A 26,333-nucleotide genomic window follows, 5' to 3' on the forward strand; every position below is an offset into this window, starting at 1 on the left:
GTAGCTTCATGGGGGCAGGAGCATGTCCTCCTCTCCGCGCATCTTTGCGACTGATTTGGTGCGCCGTTGAACACCCGAAACTTTGAACCCAAATTTCGGGACTATTTTTGTGCGGGTTCATTTTCAATATCGAGCGGATTTCTTGGTGGATCTGACTAAGTTCGCTACGGGCTCTCTAATTCTGTGGGAAAAAAAACTTAGGTTGAGTCTGGAAATTTTGGAGTTGAATTAAAGAAATTCAATTTCTTTTAATTAAAGTCAAATGAAAATATTTTGCAAGGTGGCAAATTTAGTTGCCACACAAATGCCGTTTACCCCGAATTTTTCCGTCGCCCCGTTTTTTTATAAAGTCCGAATGACACGTTTTGTGAAACACCCTGTATATATAGGTCGAGGAAAGTACAAAAAAATCGAACGGCCACGAAGTTTTACAGTTGTGGAAGGAAAAAAGACGCGGACAACAGATCTTAGGGAAGTTAGGAACATTAGACAATTGATGTTCTGAACCTTTTCAGTGACTTCCATCTTTCATCATTAGGAATACTAGTTTATTTAATAGGGAGAAATTAAAAGTTAAATGAAAAACGGCCTAAGTTTCGACAGTGGCACGTGTCGGGTGGCCAGCGGTGGGTGTCTTCGTCAGGACAAAAGATGTGCAGCTGTTACAGAATGCTTAAATCAATTTTTAAGCAATCTGTAACCGCTGTCTTGTGGTTTTATTTGGTTTGTGGGCTAAGAGTTGAGAAAATCGAGGTGTGCTTCTTCGTCTTTGGTGTGCTTGCTTACTGTTCGATTTTTTTTTACATGTTCTGCGATGTCGACGGAATCCATTAAAGCTTTTTTTTTTTCAGAGCAGTGCTGCCAGTCATTCTTTTTCTGAGTGGAAGCTTAGGTTTTCACAACACGCTGTGCATCTTTCGTCCTGACGAAGACAGTGCCACTGTCGCAACGTCGACGATTTTTTATTTAACTTCCAATTTTCGCCATATTAAATAAACTAGTGTTCCTAACTTCCCTAAACATCTGTTGTCGACGTCTTTTTCTTTCCACGGCCCTAAGGGCACACTTCGTGGCTTATACCCTGCTGAATGTGTACTTGGCTGCAACATCAGATGGCTATGCAGGTTGTAATACACATTTTGACTCTTCCCGTGATGGGACATCTTCGACCGTAATGACAACCTTCGCCGTATTGAGACTTTCGACCGTCATGAAACATCGGCCGTAATGAGACTTCGGTCGTAATAAGATACAATCTTTTGTACCGAACATGGACAGATTTCTCCGCGACATCATATGTATCCTTTGACACTTTCGTCCAACGTAAGAATAAAACGGTGCCGCACAAACTTCAGCGAACTTGTTCTTATCGGTGCGTCGCAATCCAGGTTAATCAGCTGCATTTATAACCCACCAGGAAGTTGTCCAGAGCTGAGGAAAACAGAGAGCCAGAACGCTCTATTTCAAGTCTCCTGAACTCGAGGAGTCTTTGCTCGAATTTACTCGCGAGATCACTAAGCGTGCGGATGAACCGGTCGGTTGCTGATGGCATTGAATGTACAGCTTGGGACAAAAGCTTACGGAACACGTCACTGGCATATTTCTTCATCGGAGAGGCTTACTGCTAGATATCAGGAAGAGATCGAATAAGAAAGGGATGACTGGCTATTCTATCCATCCCCAAGTATGTGTGTACCCGCTCCTGTTTGCTGCTAGGGGGTCGCACCAATGGAGAACTGCGGGTCAACGGTGCTCCGTGAACTTTTGTCCCAAGCTGAACCAATATTACATATTGGCCATTTCGATTTTCGGTTTCATCGGTAACTCTCAACCCTCAATCATGTGGTTAGATGTTGGAAGTTGGACGATCCCCGTCTGTCTTTGTGTTACTTTTGTCACCTTTGCTGTTGTCGTGTACCAAATGGTTCTGTTCGTGTCTTATGTGGAGAGTAGGCCACAGGAAGGTTAGGGCAAGATTACCACAGTTCCGATAACTAAACCAACGCAAGATGAACTTCATGAGTACAGGGCTCTGTCATAACGGCACGACCGTTCGTGAGGCTTGGGCCGATTTCTCTTTTCTCTCTCTCTCACTCGGTGGCCACGCGGAAGGCATAGCAACACTAGAGTCACTAAATAGAGGGCAGAGTAGCGACACTGACCCACGCCGGCGAGCGAGACAGCCATCTTGGGTCCGGCGCGGCTGCGTCGCATTGCAATGGGACGCCAATCTCCCCCTTCTCCGCCGGTGAACAGCGCGCAGGCGAGCCAGCTCGCAGCAGAGGAAACCGGTTTTGGATGGAGGGGAGCTTAACATGGACGGCGCGTTCTTGGAAGAAGAAACCACGTGACACGATCGGCCGAATCGAGGACACCGAACGGCGGCTCCGGCGCGGAAAAGTAATGCGATACTCTGTACCCTCATTTAGTGACTCTAAGCCAGTGTTTCCCAAAGTGTGGTCCGCGGACCCCTGGGGGTCCGCGGCCGTCTCTCACATTTCAGTGAGGATTTTCGTCCCCACAAACACGCGCTCGTACATGCTGCCCGATTTCCAAACACCCAGAACTTCCAAAATTGCTACAAGCATGCTTCAACGGCTAGCTTCTAATTTCTGATAGAAAAGTCCTGCAATGCACGTTTGTCCGCGTCATATACATACAAACAAGAAGAAGAAACCAGTCCGGAATCGTTTCTGAAACTGTATCGAAAGCACGCAGCAGCTGACGAGGTTGCTGGTTATGCACTAGCTAGCATGGGAAATACAGTGCGTCATATCGTTTTGCTTCGAGTTCGAACTGACTGAAGAGTGTTCCTGTGTTTATCGCATTTTATATTTGGCAGCCTGCGGACCTCTTGCAGCGATGGTGGCACTACAGATGATACCTCACACTGAACGGGGCGTTCGAAGTCAACTTCGCTTCTGTCTAGACAGTCACTTGACCACCTTTATGCTTGCACATATGTAATTTCGTTCCTTGTTATACCCTGTCGCGCATATTAAACGCGGTCTACAATGCAGTGTACACAGCGCGTATTCCGGTATATTTGTGTGGGGGGGGGGTGGGGGTCCGTGAATTGGTTCTCATCGCTTCCGGGGGGTCCGCCACCGCCAAAAGTTTGGGAAACGCTGCTCTAAGCAACACCAGGCGGGCCGCATGCAGCCCGCGAGCCACCATTTCGGCGCTCCTGACGTAACCCCAAATGAAGAAGTAACATGGCGTGATATCGAGGATCGGGGAGACCACTCCATGTACGTATTTTAGAGAGCATATCAGCGCATCCACTGGCGAAAGCGCCGGCTCCCGTGAGAAGGTGCCCCACATGCATGAAGATGTAGATTTCTTTCCGCATGCGGAGTGCCTCGATCTCTGGCAAGAACTCACGTTGGAGCATAGTAGCGTGTCTCTCTCCAGTGACGGTGTCGCGGAAAAGGGGACCAACAATCCCTTGCCTCCACACCCCGCCCGACAGACCGATCTTTCGGGACTCCACAATGCATTGCAACGCCCAATCTGGATTGTTTGCGAACCAGTATCGGCAGTTATTGCGGTTTACGTGGCCATTGAGATGAAAGTTCGCCTCGTCGCTAAACAAAATAAGCTCGAGAGTGAGGTGAGCTATCAGCAATGCACCGCAACCCTGTGCTGCATAACTACATACAGCGATCGCAACCTTCTGATCCCAGTTCGTGAAGCATTTCAAGTTTTTACGGAGAAAGAGAACAGTCTTTGAGTTTGAGCCCTGGCTGTTGACATGTCAGGACGGTCTTCGAACGTGCACAATAAGGTGTTGGCGAGTTCGTCTGTCCGTTTTGTGTTCGGGTGATAATGCTTCTTGTTTCTTACAGAGCCTTCCTCGGTGAAACGCTTTGTCCGCTTTCTTATGTTGCGGTCCGAGGGCACAGGGGGGTTCTACGTCGCCGTCAGTTTCTTTTTTTTTTTTTTTTCAACAGTTCTTAGCTTCGTGTACCTGAGCACTACGTATATGCTCTATCGTACAGTTAGTTGGCGCATTGTACGTAAGGTGAATGCTGTGGAAACGCTGGATATACAGGAAGAGCCAGCAAATGAATACACAGCAAACAACGAGAGGACAGTGAACAATGAAAGGAGAAAATTGCACGTTGAATCACCCGACGAGATTTGCAGACGATTGCTATGAAGAGAAAATCGTCTGCTTGGGTGCTTGCTGGTTGCCTTCATTCTCATAATTCGGTTTTACCTTTCGTATTGATTATTTTTCCTATGTACGGAATCGCTTTATACAGCAGCAGCATAAAGTTCGACACACTCCGTTGCCTTCAATGCTGTGCGCAACGCCGTTTCCCATTATGGCGCCATCAAGATGGAAGGAGTGGAAACACAGGTACGGGCTATAGAAAATATTCAGGAGCGACGGCTTTTTATTTTTATTTTCACGAATAGGTCACTGTAGGTCGAATGGACTGTTCACTGTACTGACAAAAAATTATAGTACATGACGCATGCTACGTGCTCTGGGGTGCTACGATATAAACCAATTTCCTCTAGCATTTCCAGCATCTTTCGAGAAAGATGTCTTGGTAAGGTCTTGGTCCCGGCAAGTGACGGTGGGATGACGTTGGAGAGTTTTACCCGGTTTATGTTGTTGGAAGCGCCGCACCGTGCTTGGCAACCGTGCCTGGCACAAATATCAATTGTAGGTCATGGTCCGGAGGAAACCTGGCGCGGCTACGTCGCATGTAAAGCGTGTGGTCAATTCAATCGCAGAAGAAAAAATGACTCAGACAGCAGCCAAGTATACGGATAAGACGCGATATGCTCTGGCGGTGGGCAGATGGCATTCTACTGGAGACGTAAACCAGAACGACACCGCCTTCACACTACGACGCAATTTGCTCTCTCAATGTAATTCGCCGTCATTCGTGTACATAACTAAGGACAACGTTCTCGTCCTCTCACGGCATCTCCCGAAATCTCACGTTTGCTCCAATATACGCAGCCTTATCCTCGTCGTACAAGAGCAAGGCATCGGACTAGCCTTACGTGCTGTGTAGCGCGTCTTACGAACCGCTCGTGCATATTCCAGAAGTTCCTGCTTTTGGGGCATGTGACGAGCCAAACCAAAACACAATAAACGGCAGAACGCCAATGTTCACTGGTAGTAGCTGTTCACGGGCTTCATGTCAACCGCCTGAGCGTATCGTTATCACTACCACCACCAACTGTATGTAACTGATAAGTTATAACGTGCAGCTCCTCAACTTCAGTGTTCCCACACAACAAAGCTGCTCCGCAGAGGGAAGGAAAACTTCTCGTCGGGACCAATACTGTCTAATTATGCATCAATATCCCTAAAATATGTTGTGCCTGCTACGAGCGAGAAATGAAACCTGCACAAGGTTTTTTCTGTCTTCTGGTGATCGCAGACAATGCATATCGAGGAGCACTGAGGTGAACCCCAAAAAGTGTTTCTTTTCCGACTGTTTGTGGAAACATGATTGCGCAGCTATAATAGACCGCAGAGCGAAAATGCTTTGCATGATGACTCCTGTTTGACAGGTGAGGCATGGTTTCGAGTCAGTTAAGTTTTACCTCATTGCTTCATTAATGAATCCGTACAATGTACTTAGTTCGCACTACAACTTCTCTCCGTTGCGGGTATCGGTATGGATCGAGTGCGGATGCGGATGTCGGTACTACACGCTGATCAGACGCATATGTGTTCTTGAAATGGAAAACGCTCGAGTTTGACCGATCACGCATCCACTCCACTCCACCCCGACTCCACACTCGAGTGAGACATGAACGGGCAGTGATGCACTTACGCGGTGCGCCATTATTGTTACCTGCGTAGCCAGATGCGTACCGCATACAGTTCAGTCGAGCACAACCCTTGCAGTACGTGCGCCTTTCGAATGGACGTACTTGGTTGCCATGACAACCGTGCCGAGCACCGTTCGTAACGCGTGAATATACAACAGGAACTATGCATTAAACCCAACTCAAATGACCGCCTACCAGCCGTGGTACCCACATCACAAACCTCCCAAACGGAGATTCTGAACGACGAGCTCGGCCACGTCACCGGTATCCTTCAAGATAAATGTTGCGTGGAAGATATGCAAGTCTCTGAAGACAAAGGTGAGAAGCCATTCCAAGTGGTCACGTACCGGAAAAGGCGACCGGGTGGCATCCCAGTCGATGTGCGACAGAGTCGGATTCATTCTGGCAGGTTGACCCCAACCTCATAGCAAGAGAGATCTTGAAGGCTACTCAAGAAAAAGTGCGGCATAACCGTATCAACAAGCACGGTACTCTCATCGTCCACGTGTCCTCTGAACAGTCTGCCCGCAGCCTGGTCGCACTACGATCACTTGCTGGAGTCTCTGTTCATCCCTACATCCCAGAATCCTATCTGCGCGCGATGGGCCACATATTTAAAGTTCCGCGCCGATACAGCGAAGAACAGCTTCTAGAATATCTGAAGCCCAGCGGAGTCCTTCGTGTAAAGAGAGAAGTGGCATATACCCGAGAGCGATTGTTCCTCCAACGAAATCGTCAAATCCAATGTCCCCCTAACGTTCCAGCCCGGGCTCGCGCTCCCCCCGGAAGTCTGCATGGGATTCTCCTGTTACCCGGTGTCAGAGTACGTTGAGCCGCCAGTTCAATGCTTCAAATGTCAAAGGTACGGCCATTATGCCCAAAATTGCCGCCGACCCCTGCGGTGCAAGGTGTGTTCCGGTCCCCATCACTTCAAAGACTGTACGGCGAAGCGCGAGCCCAAATGCGCAAACTGCACCGGACCTCATACTGCCACCTATCGAGCTTGTAGAGTTGCTAAGGCGGCAATGGCCAGTCATCGACGGAGAGTCTTGTGCGAACGGACAATCTCACCTCCTCTTGTCAATAACCGGCCGCAGCCTGATTTTCTGCACCATCCTGAACCTCACTTCCCGAGCCTTTCACGTACCAGTCAACAGCCTCAGGTTGGAAACAAGAAATTCAATAAAACATTCGCCTCCGTCGCCAGGACGGCTCAGACGGTCACGTGTGCTTCGTCACCCCAAACGCCCTCAAAGGAACATGAACCGATGCAATCTGTGACTGGATCTCAGCGTCAAACTTGCTGTCAGCCAGCGCTCCAAAGTCACGACAATGTCTTCGGTTCCGTCCTCACTATGCTGTTCGCAGCACTACGTTCCATCGTTCATCGGATTCCCTTAGCATCCGATCTACCGAAGGTCAGAGCAGGGCTTGCTCTCGAACCACTTCTGAACAATGGTGCCTCCACTTTGGTACCCCGGAATGCCTAATAGGACAACGACCCTGTCAGCGCTTTGATATCACCAAGCAACAGTTTTTCAATGGAACGCAAGGGGTCTGCAGTCGAAGTTGTCCGATTTCCACCGAATCCCGGTGCCGGCTGTGCTGTCTGGGGTTTTCCTCAGACGCTTTCAGACATATGTCGGCACAGTTCCCCTCGAAGTCGGCCCAGGACGCACATTTCCCCAGGGCGTCAGTCGTGACGTTGCCCACATACGTGAGGCCGACAACGGCAAGCCCTTTCACCATCACCACCACCACCACCACCTGTCCGATTTCCGCCAGTTTGTGTGGCGACACAAATTCCCCCTCATGTGCATATCCGAATGCGGCATTACGGAGGAATTTCGTTTGTCGGAATATGTCACCTTCGCTTCCGAGCCCCTTGGAAGAAGAAGCAGAGCAGCGCTCTTCGTGCGCTCCGATATACCTGCAATACAAAACCGCGTGCGGATAACAGGGGCTGGCGAATACGTATGCTGTACCGTTCGTTTGGCTTCTCTTGACATCACGGTCGTCTCCTTATACATCCCACCGGCAACTCATTACAATGTGGATGACTTGGGCGCCCTACTGGACATCATTCCCTCTCCGTATGTCGTCTGTGGGGACTTCAACGCCCATAACATCATCTGGGGCAGTACACGCTCGGATACGAGAGGGGAGAGGCTTGCTGCCCTGTTTCAAGAACGGGATCTTAGGCTTCTCAATGATGGCTCCCCTACTTTTATACAAGGCGCACTACTTTCATCGTGCTTGGACCTAACAGCCGTGTCTGCATCGATAGCGCATCGTTTCACCTGGTGCGTTGACGTAGACACGCTCGGGAGTGACCACCTGCCCATACTCCTTAACGTTCGTGGCGCCCGCCGGCCCCGCGCTAGTCACTGCATCAAGCGGACCAACTGGGAGAGTTACAGGACTGCTCTCGAATCCACTTTCGCCGCCAATACGCCCGACTGTGAAAGTGGCTTTTCTCGGGCAATCATTGATGCAGCGAAATTAGCTACAAGCGTTATCCGCGTCCCCGGCCATTTTTCTGCGGTTGATGCTGAATATGAGAGGCTCCGTGGCATTCGTCGTCGCGCCGAGCGCAGAGCTCGTCGCACCCAACTTCCAACTCACCAAGCTGAAGCTCGACGGATCCAGAAGGCAATTCAAAGGCGTCTACGTAAGTTAGCGCGCGAACGCTGACGGAACTTCGCTGCATCTTTGTCACCCCGTACACCGATGTCTCGTATATGGACCGTGCTCAGGGGGCTTTCTGCCCCAGTTGCTCAGCGGAACCCATTCCTATCGTTATCACTAGCTTCCGGGCGCTCAGTTCTGCAGATCACTGAAGAGTACTGCGCACGTCTCACCACGCTCTCAGCCTCTGCGCTGTCTTCTGCACGTAATATCCCTATCGTTCTGGATTCCTCTTCAGACCCTGCCTTGGACGTACCTTTCTCGCTTGTTGAGCTTGAATCTGCCCTGAGGAATTCCCCCCAACACACCTCGCCTGGAGCTGACGAGGTGACGTGCAAAGCCCTCCGGAATCTCCCCTTATGTGGGCGTCGGCTCCTCTTGAGGCTCTTTAACAGAACCTGGCGGACAGGTGAAGTTCCACGCGGATGGAAAACTGCAATGGTTGTTCCTCTTCTGAAACCAGGCAGGTCGCCGCATAATATTGATTCCTTTCGCCCGATTGCCCTCACAAGCTGCGTTGCGAAGATAATGGAGCGCATGGTTTTCCGCCGCTTGAACTGGTACCTGGAATGCACGCGCTTTTTTCCTGAGGTGATGGCAGGCTTTCGTCAGGGATGTTCAGCAATTGACAACGTACTCGATCTCGTCGCTGAAGTCCAACAAGTACGGGATCACACACAGCGGTCTGTGACCAAAGCAGTTCTCACTTTCTTGAGATATTCAGGTCTGATGAACAGCCTGTGAACTCAGTCGTGCAATCTCATTCTTCTGTGCCCCACTCTCACCCTCAACGCATTAACCTCATGTTTTCCTTTTAAAGTCATCTTCTGTGATTCATCTCATCATTCTTTCACCGTTTGTTAGTCATCTTTTTTTTTGTCATTTTTGTCTACCTCATCCTTCTTTCATCATTTGTTAGTTTTTCGTTATTTCCTAATTCTTTTTCTTTTTTCTTAATTTTCTTTATTTATTTATTTCTTATTCCTGCCTATTTCTTTCTTTCTTTAATTCTAATGTTTTCTTTTTATTTATTTATTATTATTTATTATTTCTGGAATAGCAAGCCGACGTCCCGTTTGGCTGACATTCCCCGGTTTTTTCCCTTTTCGTCTAATAAATATATCCCCCCCCCAACTCAAATTTCACGCGACTTCTGTGCCTTTACACACATGTAGGAGCTCGACCTTTTCATTTTTCTTCCTACTTTTAGTGGGCTAGGCGACTAGTCTCTGTCCATTGTTTGTGTGTACCCAGAGTCGATAATGGCAGCAACACATCATCTGCGACGGAATTTGAGTTAATGCCAATTCATTTATGCTTTGCAGGAACACATCGCTTGGAACGCTTGAAAACACATTTTCACGCTGGCTGCCACGTTTTACTAATGATGACAAACGAGGGGAGATGACTAACAGTGGAGAGTTTAACGAGCTCTCGGAGGGGGAGGGGCATCTCTATTTCAGACTATGCTCGGAAACGTGTCTTCTCTTAAAGCTAGCGCAGACTCACCCAAATGTAGCAATGGCACGATTAGGTACATTCTAAACGTTACAAAAACATTTGCATAAGATTACATAAAAAGAACGAAGGGACCAGACAACGCACATAAATAGACGATAATGAGATGGGGCTGATGGGTGCTGCCCCAGTGCCAATTGTAGAGAATTAAGGACAACAATGGAGATGGCAGTTCAGGTGATCAAAGCACAGTGGAGCATGGGTGGGGAGTAACGCGTTACAAAGTAGTACGATACCGGTAACGCGTTACATTTGAGAGAAAAGCTATGAGTAACGTCATTACATTTTTACTAACTAACGCCTCACGGCGTTATGCGTCACTGCGTGTTCGGGAACATTGCTTCGTCGTCTAAACTTGAAAGCTTGAGCGAGGACCATGCCTGCTGAATCCCGGAAAATCCCCGATTTATTCTATTTGTCTTCAACACTGACAAAAATGTCACATCGGCGCCCACGAAGAACGCAAAAAAAGGATTATTGACCTACCCTGCACTCTTAAAAATGAACTTCACCACATAGCACGGTCCTAGCCAACTATCATCCCGAATGACAACGTTCTCGCCCCTGATTTGTTGAAAACGAGAGGAGGAGCCTATTTTGTGGCCATTATGCACGGCACAAAATAGGCTCCTCCTTCCGTTTTCAACAAATCTAGGGCGATAACGTTGTCATTCGGGATGATGGTTGGCTAGGAGCGTGCTATGTGGTGAAGTTCATTTTTAAGAGTGTGGTTGAGATGTCACCTTTGTTTACCACCTCTATTTCTCACTCCCTCTGGTATTTTTCGGACGAATGGGGCAAAAGCGACAGAAAAATAGCCTCTACCCTTTGAACCATAGGTGGGGAAGTTACATTAATTTTGTAGTGTACTACCGTTACTCACTACGTTTTCAAAAAGTAACGCGTTACGTTATTCGTTACTTTTGCAGTAGTAGGTAACGCGTTACTAACGCCGTTACTTCTGATAAGTAATGCCGTTACTTTTGCATTACTTCACCAGTTGTCCTTATTATTATTGTTATTGTTGCTTGAGTCACATAAGTGCATTCCACAAATCAATACAAGCGCATGAACACATGAACACAACTTACATTTTCGATTTATTGCAACGCAGAAGTAGTTGACGTTCAAAATTTTCATCTGTGAGCTTCTCCCTGTTGGGCTGAGAGGACGCCTAATGACCAGTGAATGCTCCTTGTCAAGGTTGATAGAGACGGTGACCTTTTATGTTGCACAGTACAAATCCAAACAGCCAATCACTTGGTACTTTGTTACTTGTTCAGAGGGTAGGGGCTATTTTTCTGCCGCTTTTGCCCCATTCCTCCGAAAAATACCAGTGGGAGTGAAAAACAGAGGTGGTAAACAGAGGTGACATCTCAACCAGGGTAGGTCAACAACCCTTCTTTTGCGTCCTTCGTGGGTGTCGATATGACCTTCTTGTCAATGTTGAAGATGGATAGAAAAAATCCGGGATTGTCCCGGATTCTGCAGGCACGGTCCTCGCTTAAGCTTTCAAGTTTAGACGATGAAGCAATGTTCCCGAACACGCAGTAATGCATAACGCCGTTACGCGTTAGTTATTAAAAATGTAATGGCGTTACGTTACTCATTACTTTTCTCCCAAATGTAATGCGTTACCATATTTCACTACTCGAATATAACGCGTTACCGGTAACGCACTATACTTTGTAACGCGTTACTCCCCACCTATGCTTTGAACAAGTAACGAGGTATCAAGGGATTGGATGTTTGGATTTGTACTGTGCAACATAAAATGTCACCGTCTCTATCAACCTTGAAAAGGTGCACTTGTAGCGGCCATACCGCGCGACACCAAGCGCGGTCTCCCCTCGCGCTCTGGAATAAACAGTCAGTTCTGCCTATCGCCCTGGTCTGATCAGTCGTCTTCCACACTGGTGACCCGAACGTGGTCACGGATGGCAACACTTCCCGACCGTTACCCTCTTCCCAACATCTCCGACTTCACCGCCGGCCTTTCAGGAGCAACAACGTTTTCAAAAATCGATTTAACCAAGGCATACCATCAAATACCTATGGCCGAGGAAGACATCGCGAAAACTGCGATTGTAACACCCTTCGGGCTTTTTGAATTCCTCCGGATGCCCTTCTGCCTACGAAATGCGGCACAGTCCTTTCAACGGTTTATCGACAACATCACGCGCGGCCTTTCTTTTGTATTTGCCTACCTCGACGATTTGCTGGTTGCTAGTGCTTCGCCCGACCAACATACGGAGCACCTCCGCATCTTATTTCGAATCTCTATCTGACCATGGATTGCTCATCAACGTCGATAAGTGCGAGTTCGGCGTGCCTGAGCTGGAGTTTCTGGGCCATAAGGTCAACGCGCACGGAATTTCTCCCCTGGAAAGCAAGGTCAAGCAAGTCCAGGATTTTCCCTTGCCCACAACCATCCGCCAGCTCCGCCGGTTCCTTGGCATGGTTAACTTCTATCGTCGTTTCGTCCCCCACTGTGCTGCTATTCTACAACCGCTAGAAAAACTCCTAAAAGCACATACGCCCAACTCCGCTCGACTCACGTGGCCTCCACAAGCCCTGCAGTCCTTCCGCCAAGCAAAGGAAGCCCTCGCTTCAGCAGCCTCTTTAAGTCACCCAGTAAGTGAAGCTCCTACATCCCTCATGGTGGACGCATCCAACCAAGCCACGGGGGCGGTGCTACAGCAGCGTATTGGCGGCCACTGGAAGCCGCTGGCCTTTTTCTCGAAGAAACTATCTGCTGCGGAAGAGAAATATAGCACCTTTGGTCGCGAACTTCTCGCCGCTTTCACAGCGGTTAAACATTTCCGCTACTACCTCGAAGACAAGTCATTCGTCATCTTCACAGACCATAAGCCGCTGGTCTACGCGTATCAATCTGGAAGCTCTCGCTATTCCCCACGCGAAATCAGACACCTCGCCTTCCTAGCCGAGTTCAACGCTGAATTCCAGCACGTTAAAGGAACCGACAACGTCCCCGCCGACGCTCTCAGTAGGATCTCTTCCCTCCATGACACCCCCATCAATCTCGGCGATCTTTCCAGGCAGCAAGAGCTGGACCCAGAACTTAGGCACATCCGATCCGGCAATTCGTCCCTCCGCCTACAGCCTATCCCCTTTACGGGTATCCAGCAGCCTATCTTTTGTGACACGGCAACCGGTTCGCCCCGACCATTTGTACCAAAACCGTTCAGGCGGTCCATCCTCTCATCGCTTCACGGCCTTTCTCATCCTGGAGTCAAAGCCACGCAACGTTTGGTAGCCACCCACTACGTTTGGCCATCGATGAACACCGACATTCGCACCTGGACGCGATCCTGCCTTGCATGTCAGCGGGCAAAGGTTCGCAGGCACACCGCGTCTCCCCTCTCGACCAAATCCTTGCCTGACGCAAGGTTCGCCCATGTCCACATCGACATCGTCGGTCCCCTGCCTCCGTCTCATAACTACAGATACCTCCTGACGTGCATCGACCGTTTCACCCGATGGCCGGAGGCGGCCCCGATGCACGATTCTACAGCAGAGACCGTCGCGCAAGCATTCACCTCAACTTAGATCTCCCGTTTCGGAGTCCCATCTCAGTTAATCACCGACAGGGGAAGTCAGTTTGAATCACGACTCTTTTCTGCCCTCACTCGGCTTCTTGGTACCACCCGATGTCGCACCACAGCCTATCACCCGTGCGCTAACGGCATTGTTGAACGTTTTCATCGTCACCTCAAAGCCGCCATAATGTCCTACGACGACAGCCCAAAATGGAGCGAATATCTTCCCCTGATACTGCTGGGCATTCGCAGTGCTTGGAAAGAAGATCTGAAATGTACACCAGCGGACCTCGTCTATGGGGCCTCCCTTCGCCTTCCAGGCCAGTTCTTCGACCCCCAGCCGCTTGACAACCTACAGTTGACAGCAACGTACTATGTCGGACGCCTTCGTGACCATTTCTCCCGAGTTCGACCAACTGCCCCTCGAGTTCCTAGTACCCATCGGACCTTCGTTTCACCCCACCTCCGATCAGCATCCCAAGTTTTCCTCCGGACTGACGCCCTCCGACGGTCTCTACAGCCCCCCTACTCTGGTCCACACCACGTGATCGAACGCCATCCCAAATACTTTATCATCGACCACGGTGGTCGTCGGGAAACGGTGTCCATCGATCGGCTCAAACCCGCCTTCACCGAATCCGACACTCAGCCTCCTTTCCTTACCGCTTCAGGCTCCACCCCCACCTGTCAACTAGACCTACCTTCCAAATCCCCCAAACGGGTATCCTGGAGCGACCTTGTCGTTTCTGGGAGGGGGGGGGAGCCCTGTAGCGGCCATATCCGCGCAACACCAAGCGCGGTCTCCCCTCGCGCTCTGGAATAAACAGACAGTTCTGCCTATCGCGCTGGTCTGATCAGTCGTCTTCCACACACTCACTGGCGTGTCTTCCCACTTCGCCTATTCCCATCTCGCTTAAAGGGACTATGAAATTTCCCGAACCCCCATACTTTTTTTCGGTGGAAACTGTTCTTCCCGCAGAGAAACTAATATGCCACAAATTTTTCCGGACGAAATCGCTCCACTCTGCGAGGAGCGCGCGCTGGAAATGTCTCTTCCGCGTTCCTCCTCTCCCGCGCATATTTCCCTGCCGATGGTGTAACTGTACGGACCGCACTTCGGTTCCCCGTTACGTCACCGGTGTTGCACAATGGCAAGTAATGCCGCGAGCTCGCGCTGTGGCTGCCGCCACTGCCGAAATCTGCCGATCACGCGAAAGCTGCTGTCATGGAGATTTCCACTCCCGATGAACGCATACGCGGGATCCTACGGCGCATGCTCCTGGCGGGATTCCTCGGCTCGGCAACACGTCACGATGACGTGTTGCTGAGCCGGCCGTGGTCGCGTCAAGTTGCCCGTTGTGTCTCCGCTCGGCAGCTCGCCACGGCGCGGCGCTAGCTGTCCTCCCTTCGCCGCTCCGTTTAAATTCGCTCCCGAGAAATCCGCTCGCGCGACGAAAGTAAAATTTCGGTTCTAGACTCAGAAAAATGTCTTCTTTCGAACGAAACGTAGAAAAAATCGTTTCATAGTCCCTTTAATGCCTTTTAGCGGATTATCTCACAACCCCGTAGGGGGTTCACCAACTTCCAACTCAAGGGTCCCATTTGGCCAAATGTATGCTGCAGACAGTCCCACTTCGCCTATTGATCCGTGTCACGTGATGAAAGAAGGCGGTCCACTAGCGTGCTGCCAAAAGTCACTTTCGCATCTTCACATAACTTTACAATGCAAGTAAATGTGAGAAATTTGTTCTTCTTTGTCGGGAAGTCAAAGTTGATTACGCATCTCCACATAACAACTTTATCCCTTTGCTAGTTCTATTCAAGCGTGCTGCCAAAATTCACTTTACCTGTAATATTTCGTATCTGTGCGCTAAACTAATGAGGCCTGTCACAGGTCACGTGCACAGGGACCACGTCACGACCATCTGGTTGGTCACGGTGTCGCCATGCCTACGTGATCCCTCCGCTCTATTCACGAGTGGAATTTTCTTTCTATCTTTTCTTTCTTGTTTTTCTTTTTTGAAGTGAGCAAAAATCCAAAAATCTGCCTGTTATTTTTTTCATTCCAAGTCGAATTCCGTGAGCCGCACGAAAAAACTGTGTCACTGCTAGTGATTTTGCAAAGTGGTATGTCCATTTCCGTGTCCAGTCTGTATGGAAACTTATCTCTTTTTTACGTTAAACATTCATCCATCCATCCATTCATGAATCAACGAAAACGTTTTACTCGATAATAATCGATTCATTTTATTATTTGTGGTATCGCACACACGAGAGAACTGATGTTCTGAGGCTGGAACAACATAGAAGGGACAAATACATACAAGGCCTCAAATTGCCTAAGCAATTAACAATGAAAGTCACTAAAAAGGTTAGCCAGCTGTAGGTTCGAGCTGTGGGTTCGAGTGCCAGGCCGTGGGTTCGAGTTCGAGTCCTACAGCTGGCTAACCTTTTCAGTGACTTTCATCTTTCATCGCACACACCTTCGTTTGCAAATGTAAAGGGTCCTTGTTTCGGACGACGTAATATTGTCGCCGGACGAGCGCATTCATTTCTTGCAGACGTCACTATCGGGGAGGGGCATGTAAGTAACGTCCACTTTTGGACGGTCCCGTTTCGCCCAATGAGATTGCGCAGCAGTCCCATTTCGCATAACGCCAGTCACCCCTCCCGCCTCTTTAATCCGATAATCCGGATTAGGCGAAATGAGAATAGACGAAATGGGATGTAACCCTTACTGGTCATTAGGCGTCCTCTCAGCCAAACGGGCGAAGCTGACACATGAAAATTTTGAACATCAACTACTTCTTCGTTGCACTAAATCGTACATGTAAGTTGTGTTCATGCGTGACCCTTGTTTGTGTCCAACGTTGCTTGTACTGATTTGCGGAATGCACTTATGTGACTCAACCAAAAATGATACATACTATAAGGACAACTGGTGAAGTAATGCAAAACGGCATTACTTATCAGAAGTAACGGCGTTAGTAACGCGTTACCTACTACCGCAACAGTAACGAATAACGTAACGCGTTAGTTTTTCAAAAATGTAGTGAGTAACGGTAGTGCACTACAATATAAAAGTAACTTCCCCACCTATACAGTGGAGGGGCCCAGTTGATGTCAGGAACTCCCAAAAGTGACGGAGGCCTTGATGTATATGAGCGGGACTGAACCAGGGGCCCAGCACCTTGCCGACAATAAAAGGGCGGCAGTCAACTGCATCCATCCCGCGCTGTAAGATATCGCGCTCCTCTGGTAGACGGGGCAGTCCATAAGGAGGCAGTATAGGCAGTATAGGCCTGTTGAGCTGGGCCAGGTGGCGCTGCAAACCTTGTGTGTCAGCGCCGCTAGTGGCGACCTTTTCAACACACGGCCGCTCCCTAGCAGACGACACTCAGTCTACGCTGGCTAACTTGGTGTGGCGTTATCATTTATTATATATGTTTTAGGGATAGAAAAAAGTCAGAAAGATCGACAAATTCTTTCAAAAGAAGTTGCTGAAACAGGTGTACGATGTGCGGCACGATGTACATATGCAGAACGTGTGTTTGTCGCGAATGACGCTGCTTGTTAGGGTGTTTAGTGTGCTTCTCTTGTGCACTGGGAGTGCCAAAGTATAAATCTCATTCTGAGCAAAATCAAGCTTAACGAGAACGAGGCAAAGATTAATTCACAGGGTGCTTACCGAATTCACTGGGGACTTAACAAACCGTTCATCGTTATAATTGATGAGAGTTGAACAATAATAACGGAACTTCTAAAAGAAACGCAAACTGTTTTATGGTTCAACACACAAATAGTTGCTCTTTCCTGGAACCTTTGGTTGTGTTCTCCGCGTGCCGGATGTTCACGGCGCTACCATGAACACAGAATAAACAGCCATTGGGCAACGCAGTACCGATGATTTCGAAGCATTTTCGGGAACAGCCATGTAGCGTGAGCGAACTTCTCGACTACTTAGATTTGGAATCAGCTATCATATGTCCACCTCGTTCAAACAAACGTCTATAACTTTTTCTTAAATATACGTACGGAACCAAAGGTTGTGCACGTATACATATGCACGAGGCTATATTGTATATGTATATATGAAGTTTCTGGTGGCGATGACCCTGACCCCGTGAACGAATTGCTAAAAACAAGTGAGCTGGTGAGTGTAATTCATGACAGTAAGACCCCGAGACGAGGGACGACGAAAACAGACACATACAGATACAGATACATTATTGCTGCTATGCGTACGCAACACTAGTTCGCGATTTTTAGTAGAGTTCGGTTCCATTCGAGCAGAGTTCGATTTCGGAAAAAAACGGCGAACTCTGACGCGTCCTACCCGTTGCTATCAGTTACGCATAAGAGGCGGGAGCGGCCGCGTGTCGTAGCATTCCGACGGTAGGGGCCAGAGTGGAGCTCCAGTCGCTCTCCTCAAACTTTAGCGCAACAGCCCTATAGGTGAGCGCGCACATTGCATGTTGCACAAAGGTCCGACGGCGCACGGCCAAGGCGCTGACTCATAACTGGGGTAAACGCAGACGAGGCGAGACACAGCACTGACTTGCGAGAAAAGGCTTTATTGAATGGGCAGGTCCTCTCTGATATCCCTAATTTCTCATTGTCGACCGACCGACGCAACGGTTTGGTCGACAACGGCATATTTGGGGTATAAAACAGGAATGTTAAGGTAAATTGTAACCCTAATTTGTACTCATGTTTTCTTTTCTTTTCCTTTTTTTTCTTTTTTCTCGAGCCCTTTCATCTGAATATAGTCCAATTGCCGGGAGTAGACATCTTTACTAGTTTGAACCGCACCGGCTTTCAACAAACATAACAAAATACTGTTAACGTTTCGGGTCCCATCATCAGAATGACGCTGTCCTGGTCGTCACCGGGTATTTACGTAGAAGAAGAGCGTAGCATTCTGGGAGGGGGCCTGGTTGTCGATTGATAGCTTATTTTGTTTTCTTTATGTGCCATGACTCCAGCTGTCTCCTCACCCCCCATTTGTTCTTTTTCGCCAGAATGCATGGGTTGTCAAGGTCTAACACGTGTCCTGTTTTGCGCGCGTGTTCACACAGTTCTGTTGGGTTTGTTGCTGATTTCTCGATATCTTTCTTGTGTTCCTTCATTCTTGTTCGTGTCTTCCTTCCTGTTTCTCCGATGTACACGGCAGGGCAATCTTGACAAGATACCTTGTATACAACGCCTCGTTCTTCTTCCGGTGGTGTTCTGTCCTTGGGGTGGCTTAGTACGTTCCTCAGTGTTGTCGTGGGCTTAAATGCAGTTTTAATATTCACCTGGGAGAGCACCCGTCTAATTGGTTCTGACACACCCTTCAGGTAGGGGATGGTAACGTACATGGGTCTTTCTTGACCACTTTCCGCCTGTTCCGGGCGTGTATTCATCATTCGGTGGTATGTATCGCTGATAAATTGTTCGTGGTATGCCCTTCTTCGTAGATCCGCTTTGGCCTTTGTTATTTCTTCATGTCTTGTCTGATGATCTGAAGGGATCTTCATGGCACGTGAAAGCAGGGAACGAACAACCGATCGCTTGTGTTGAAGAGAGTGCCCCGAACCATAATGCAGGACCTGACCTGTGTCGCACGGTTTTCTGTAAACCGAGGTCTTCAAGTTTCCGCACGGGTATCTTTGCACGAGGACATCCAAAAAGGCGATCTTTTTCTCTTTCTCCTCCTCGCACGTGAACTGGATGTTAGGATGAATGCTGTTCAGCTTGTCAAAGAATATGTTGGTGAAATTCTTCTTAATAATCACAAATGTGTCGTCAACATAACGTCTGTAAAAGGTGATGAATTGTCCTGCGTCCTCTAAGGCCTTGTCTTCAACAAACTCCATGACTAAGTTGGCAATGGTCGTTGAAATTGGGCTGCCCATGGGGCATCCGTCAGTTTGTTTAAAGAACCTGTTCTTGAATTGGAAGAAGGTTTGTCCGAGGCATAACTTTAAAAGTTCTAAAATGTCTTCAACTGAAAGATCAGTGCGGTCTTCTAAGTCAACATCAGCTCTCAGCTTCGTTCGAACTACGGACAGAGCTACGTCAATGGGCACGTTTGTAAACAGGGAGATGACGTCAAAAGACATCATGACGTCGCCATCGTCTATGCGGATGTCACGGATGAGCTCACAAAACTCTGCAGAGTTCTTCACCGACCGGTCGTTCTTGTACACTAACGGTGCCAACAGTTCAGCCAGGAATTTAGACACGTTATAGGACGGTGAACCTATGAAGGACACAATGGGGCGCAGAGGACAATTGTTCTTGTGAACTTTCGGTAGGCCATGTATCTTCGGTGTCGCTCCGTCGGAGGTGAAAAGTTTCCAGTACAGACTGTCCGTAATTAGTTTCTTAGTTCTGAGTTTCCTGAGCGCGGCGACAATCTTTCTCTCAGATGCAGCTGTTGGGTCACCCGATAGTTCGCTGAAATGGGAGCGGTCTTGAAGGATGGACTCCATCTTGCTGTCGTAATCGTCACGATTAAGTACCACAGTCGCTTTGCCTTTATCGGCGGGCAAAATAACAATTGTATCGTCGTTGCGAAGGTCTTTTAGAGCATTCTGTTCAGCTTTTGTGATGTTTTTAGGCGGAAGGTTTGCGTTCTGTAGTATTCCGATTACTTTGTTCCTCGCCGCTATGGCTGCTGTTTTATCTTTGACTTGCCGCAGTCTGTCTTCTACTTCCGACACAATCTCGCTAACAGGTATGCTTCGGGGAATGATGGCGTAGTTCATACCTTTAGTTAGCACGGAGGTGTGGTCGTAGTCCAGTCGTTTGGAAGAGAGGTTGATCACAGTTGTACTGTCGTCCAGCCCGGAATATTTCGGGCAAAGCACACTAAGCTTGTGCTGGTGTGCTGCTGATCGCCGTTTGTGTTCAAGTAGCTCCGCTTCCTTACGTGCGATGATGATCCTGCTGAAGTCGTTTATATCCAAAAACCGTTGAATGTTCCTTTCAGCGGCGTGAAGTTGTTTCCTCGTCTTGAAGATGATTTCTTTGTTTTCTTGAGTGCGGGCCCTCAGGCAATTCCTTTCGTAAGATTTGGCCAGGCGTCGTCCGTATGCTGTGTCCACCAGAGGTTTGCAACGGAGAGCAGGAGGGACCACATGCTGGTTCAGACACACTTGATTGAAGCGAAGATGGCACTGGAATCTGATCACTTTGGTCGCTAGGTTAAGGTATCGACGAGCAGCGGCCAGGGCAGCGTCTCCGTACGTATCTCGAACGTATCTGAATATAGTCCAATTGCCGGGAGTAGACATCTGTACTAGTTTGAACCGCACCGGCTTTCAACAAACATAACAAAATACTGTTAACGTTTTGGGTCCCATTCGGGTCCCATCATCAGAATGACGCTGTCCTGGTCGTCACCGGGTATTTACGTAGAAGAGGAGCGTAGCATTCTGGGAGGGGGCCTGGTTGTCGATTGATAGCTTCTTTTGTTTTCTTTATGTGCCATGACTCCAGCTGTCTCCTCACCCCCCATTTGTTCTTTTTCGCCAGAATGCATGGGTTGTCAAGGTCTAACACGTGTCCTGTTTTGCGCGCGTGTTCACACAGTTCTGTTGGGTCATGGCACATAAAGAAAACAAAAGAAGCTATCAATCGACAACCAGGCCCCCTCCCAGAATGCTACGCTCCTCTTCTACGTAAGTACCCGGTGACGACCAGGACAGCGTCATTCTGATGATGGGACCCGAATGGGACCCGAAACGTTAACAGTATTTTGTTATGTTTGTTGAAAGCCGGTGCGGTTCAAACTAGTAAAGAGCCCTTTCATGTTCCGTCAAGCAGCGAAAGCATTCCTTTCTTGTTGCCGGTCACCCATTGGTGCTTCGATAATTAAGTTCTGTGAATCGGAGCTTCGGTTCGTCCTAGGGGCCAATACAACGGAATCGATGCGCGTGACGACTGCGAATAAATATAAGCTGCTTCTTTGAGGACACCGTCGATTTTTCGCTAAATAGCGTCGCATATTAAACACGATGAGCACCATTAAATTATGATAATTTTTTATTCACATGTAGGGACAGAGTGCAAAGGAGGCACAAAACGCACGAAAGGATCATCGGCGTTGCTACTTGTTCGAGACACGGATTCACTATACGCAGAATCACCGCTCAAAGGCTGTGCATGAGCGCTATCTCAGTGTTTTATCTCAATCCCAGAATACCGGGACTCTTTGGGAAAAATTTCAAAATATCGCGGCTGAAAAACATGACACAGGACTCAAAACACTAATCTTGAACAAGACGAAATCCTGCTTGATGTTCTGTAAAACCTTCTAGCTCTTTGAAGTATACATGACTACTTTACTGTTTACAAACAAGAGGCGTCATCTGCGCATGCGCGAGGTGGGTGTGGCCAAAACACACTGAATGCAGCGTACGAATGCTTTCCGCAAGTGCGACATTGGCCGCATTGCAGAGCTACACCGCTCTCGACTGTCACCTTCCAACATACCCCAATAATTTAGAGCTCTGATGGAATCACACAAAGCGCAACGCTTCAAGATGAAGTTGTCTATGAACGGTATACAACATCACGACCCCTTTGCGCTGCACATCGACAACTGGAGAGCCCAGCCACAAAACATGCCGCCGATCACAATTCCATTGTAGTTTATCTAATATTTTCGCCTGGAACTGGAACTGTTTCGTTGCTGGAAGCATACAATGACTTCACCTAAGGCGGGTTGTTTAATCGGGGCGTTTCTGAAATAAAGTTAAAATCCGGGCGAGTTGGTAATCCATTTTAAAAACGATAAAAACACCCAGGCACTGTGCCCAGGTGCTGTGTTTGTCTCGTTTTTTGTCTTTTTCGTTGTCCCCTTGCACTGGTTTTTTTTATCGTTTCCGAAAACAGCGCGAATTTCCTACCGTGCACCGGTTCATGTTAGCGTCGTTTATTTGTACACACATATCGTGAGGGGATCCCACAGAGCTGATGTCAGGGGATCTTTCCGTTTATCTACAGCGATCAAACGATTTCGTCGTTCTGCGTTGCGCGGAAACTGATGAAAAGTGATCTCGCCGCCCTTTCCTCATCGGGTTGTGTACCCGAAGGATACGCGGCTTTGCGGCATGCCCACTTTGCATGAAAACGATCACTCCAATCACTCCAACTGATTGCTGTTTTGCCTACACCAAGCATACGATCTGCTGAGTGCAATGCCACCGCTAGAGTGTGACGTCGGGCCTCGAACGAAGCGCCACCTTATTGTGCGCTCGGCGGCGGCATTAGGAGAGCGGATCACGTCTAACATTGGCGTTCGCGGTTTCTTTGAATTGTGCTCGTGGGGCACACACTGTGCACGTGGTGCAAACAGCTAAATAGTGCAAACGTAAACTGCTACATAGTTGGGGGCAATGTGATTGCTAAAACTTGTATTAGGCAAAATTTTACCCTGTTCCGCAGAAAAGTTAGCATCGAACGCTACGCGGCTCGAACTGGTTCTGTACGTGACGTGGTTACATCGTATTTCTTCACATCATTTACTGTGATTAGTGAGCCAATCTGTTTGGTAGGTTTGGAAAACTATACAAACGTTTCATTTGTAATGTGAAGTGTGACGAGCAGGGGCCTAAACTCTTTGCTCTTCCTCAACAAGCTCACACAGACACTGACACACTGAGTATCAGCAACAGTTTCAGTCTTTCGTGCATATTCTTTGCATACTGATTTTCATTTGTCGTTTCCCTCTCTTTTTAAATAGAATATCAACTCCACATTGCGTTTGACTGACGCTTGGTATATTTTTCTTGAACTAAGCACAAATTCGCCTTCCCAATAAACCTGTACCCCAGAAACGTCATCATGACGTTGGTAGACAGACTGAAACCGAAAGAAATCGGAAGGGGAAGCCTAGGTTCCACGAACGGGCACTTGTTCTCTGCCTCCTATTGAAAGAAAAGTAGGACCGAAGGTCGCGTCCCTTTCAGGGACCAACGTAATCCCCTCAGGACAGTGGCTTTCGGGCGCGACCCTGTTCGCCCCTAGCCTCGAACGTAGTTCAACTCTACCAAATTGGTGGCGCTGTCGAACACTATGATGTCATGTGTTTACAAACAGGGAGAGGTCTATTGTCTCTTAAGGACTCATATGGCAGTGCATAACGTAAAATAAGGAGTTAAACTGTTGAGCACTCATTCGAGGGCTCTCAACTTCATCACCCCTCACACAGCCACTCATGGCAACGTTATTTGTACTCAAAAATAAATTTCTAGTAGGTTCATATATCACCAGATAAAATTATGACTGCAAAGCAGCTATTGTTATTGGTAACCTCCAAGCTGACAAAAGATTAGAAAAGTAGAACTCCCGCTACCGTGGAATTGACTGTTTAGGAGGACGTACTGTCAATAGGAGATATCCATTCTTCAGGTAATATTGATGAGGCCCCTTTACAACATTTTATCAACGTAACTCAACAGTGGTTTGTCCAATTGCTTTCCTGTCTTTTGTCTTTAGCAGAGAAACATTATTAGGATTGTTTACTAAAAGAAGGGTTCTGAGTATGAAGAGTAAAAGTAAACAAATATAACACATATTCGGGCCGGATAGCTGTATGGAGAACAGTCGGCTCCCTCAGGCTAGCAGCGGTATAGGTGTGGAAGTACAGCCTTCTGAAGATGCTTTCCACGATCACGAAGCCAGCTTCCTTGCGAATACACATATATCGTAATCGTGTTCTAAGGGCGTGTGACATTGTTTTCAATAACAGCACGATACCAATTGCGCTGAAAACCTAAAAAATTGACTGATTTTATTTAAAAGAAAATTCAAGCACGAACAACGTATTCGGTAGGTGAGGATTTTGCCAAGTGTCCGTCGGAACTAGCCGTAACGCTCTTGTCTTTTTGTTTTGCCTCCACCAAAATACTGTTCTCCGCTATGCGGTAGTTAGAATGCTTCTGCTGTTCCTCCCCTTCCGACAGATTGGATGCCTTGGATGTAATAAGCGCACCAATACGACTCTTTATCTTCCGCACTCGTACGTACAACACACCTGACTTTGCCAGTTCGCTGAATTCGCCTCCTACAGCTTCCGACAGAACATCCCGCACAGGGCGCGGAATGCGAGGTCCCCACAGCGCCGCGTATACGTTAACTCTATGCTTATACGCACGCTATATACTCCTGTGAAGCAGCCTGCGCTCGTTGTGTGTCATTTGTATGCTGCCGTTGCACGTCCGTGATGCTAGCACGGCTATCTTGCTACAAATACTTGGTGCTTCGTATACAAAGCCACAACGTACGATGAAGTAAAACTATATGGCTCCTTATATTATTTATTTTTTTCGTCTTAAGAACGGGCTGTCTGTTTCATCAATCATTTCAGAAGTAATTATGTGCTCTGAGGTGGCGGATAAAAAGACCCAAAACATCGTACGACAGGTATGCAATCACTCGGAGCCTTCCTCTTTTCTTCTTTGGCAGCCACAAGTAGAGTGGGGGACATCGTCTTCACCTGCTGCCGTATATCGCTCAGGCACTGCTGCCAGCTGCGAGTTTCACATTCTTCTTACCAGGGACGCAAATATACTAAGACACCGATGTCTGACGAGCAACCCGCGGTGAAAATATCGTGATGAGCTGTCTTGGAAGATAGTCAAGAATGCGGCCAGCTCTGATTGCCGGCGATAAGTGATAGGCATTACCGTGCATTCGCTGTTGCTGTTTTGTTGTTCCTGGTGCTTGGCTGCGGTGCACACTGGAGATGAGCCTGCATTGGGTTCCTGTGCAGCCGGGCAAAGCATTTGCTTTCCATATCTCTTCAAATTTTTCTTTCCTAATTCCAACTTCATTTGCTCTCCGTTTCATTTAAGAACCAGTTCTGACCTGCACGGACAAAACGATGTGGTTGTTCAATTGGCTGGTTGATGGCGTGCTATTGCACAGCAGTGACCAGTTGCGCTAACCAGCGGTAACACCCTTGTTTCTTTTCGATTCTTTTCGATTCCGTGTTAGCGCCGCGAAGCGGCTGTGGCTATGAGCGGCGTACAGACGTGGACAGAAGAAGAGAGGACAGCAGGAACGAGTGTGGTACAGGGGGATTAGTATGCGTCCTGGGACGACTTCAGGGGGAACTGTGCCGACATTCGTCTGGAAAGCCTTCAGAAAACTCAGGGAAACCTCGGCCAGCACAGCCAGAGTTAGGATTCGAACCCACCACCTCCCAGTCTTCAGCACAACCTTCTCTAACCACAAACGAGCGTGACGCCCGGTCTCTCGTTTGTGATATGTCCCTGTCGTTGGTGGCGCATATGAGAACCAAGAAACCGCCACTGAACGGTGGACTCGATGCTCCACTTTTCGTAATTCCGTACCGCCCGACGGCTGTGATGGTGAAAGGACTCGCCATTGTCAGCCGTACACAGGTGGGCGTCCTGGGCCGACTTATAAGGCAGCTGAGACCACGACCTACTAGATTATAATGACCACGTCACAATCAGAAAACCCTATGAGGAGCCTCTCCGCACGATCCGCCAGGGGCGCTACTGATCGGCACAAGATGATTGGACGATGGAAATTTGAATTCTGAACGCGCAGAAGCGTGTGTACGACTACCGTAGCAGACGACAGCGATAGCCCCTATGAAAACGCGTAGAATGATGATGATAATCAACCTCAGAATGAAACATCTGTGGAACGTCCACCGCTTGTACAGAAATACTAAGGTGAGCTGAAGTACAAAGTATAACTGGGACGATCAGAAGCGCCACCGCTACCTTCCAAAAATGA

The 26,333-nt window shown here is 48.4% G+C and overlaps 1 protein-coding gene across 1 annotated transcript; it reads right to left on the reverse strand.

Annotated features, from left to right (window-relative positions):
• Nucleotides 1-13,638: 13,638 nt before the first annotated feature.
• On the reverse strand, nucleotides 13,639-20,851 carry LOC135369161 (uncharacterized). The gene is made up of 2 exons (XM_064602817.1): nucleotides 18,869-20,851; nucleotides 13,639-13,923 (listed from the first exon to the last, which is right to left on the reverse strand). The coding sequence occupies exons 1-2, from the start codon at nucleotides 20,849-20,851 to the stop codon at nucleotides 13,639-13,641; spliced, it is 2,268 nt and encodes a 755-aa protein (XP_064458887.1).
• Nucleotides 20,852-26,333: the final 5,482 nt, after the last annotated feature.

This window comes from Ornithodoros turicata, chromosome 9 (assembly GCF_037126465.1).
Source record: "Ornithodoros turicata isolate Travis chromosome 9, ASM3712646v1, whole genome shotgun sequence".
NCBI lineage: Eukaryota > Metazoa > Arthropoda > Arachnida > Ixodida > Argasidae > Ornithodoros > Ornithodoros turicata.

Coding starts and splice junctions, on each gene's coding strand:
- LOC135369161 (XM_064602817.1), bottom strand. CDS start 20,851: ATGTCTACTCCCGGCAATTGGACTATATTCAGATACGTTCGAGATACG. Junction 13,924..18,868: donor TTAGACGGGTGCTCTCCCAG/GTGAATATTAAA, acceptor TGTCAACTGTAG/GTTGTCAAGCGGCTGGGGGT.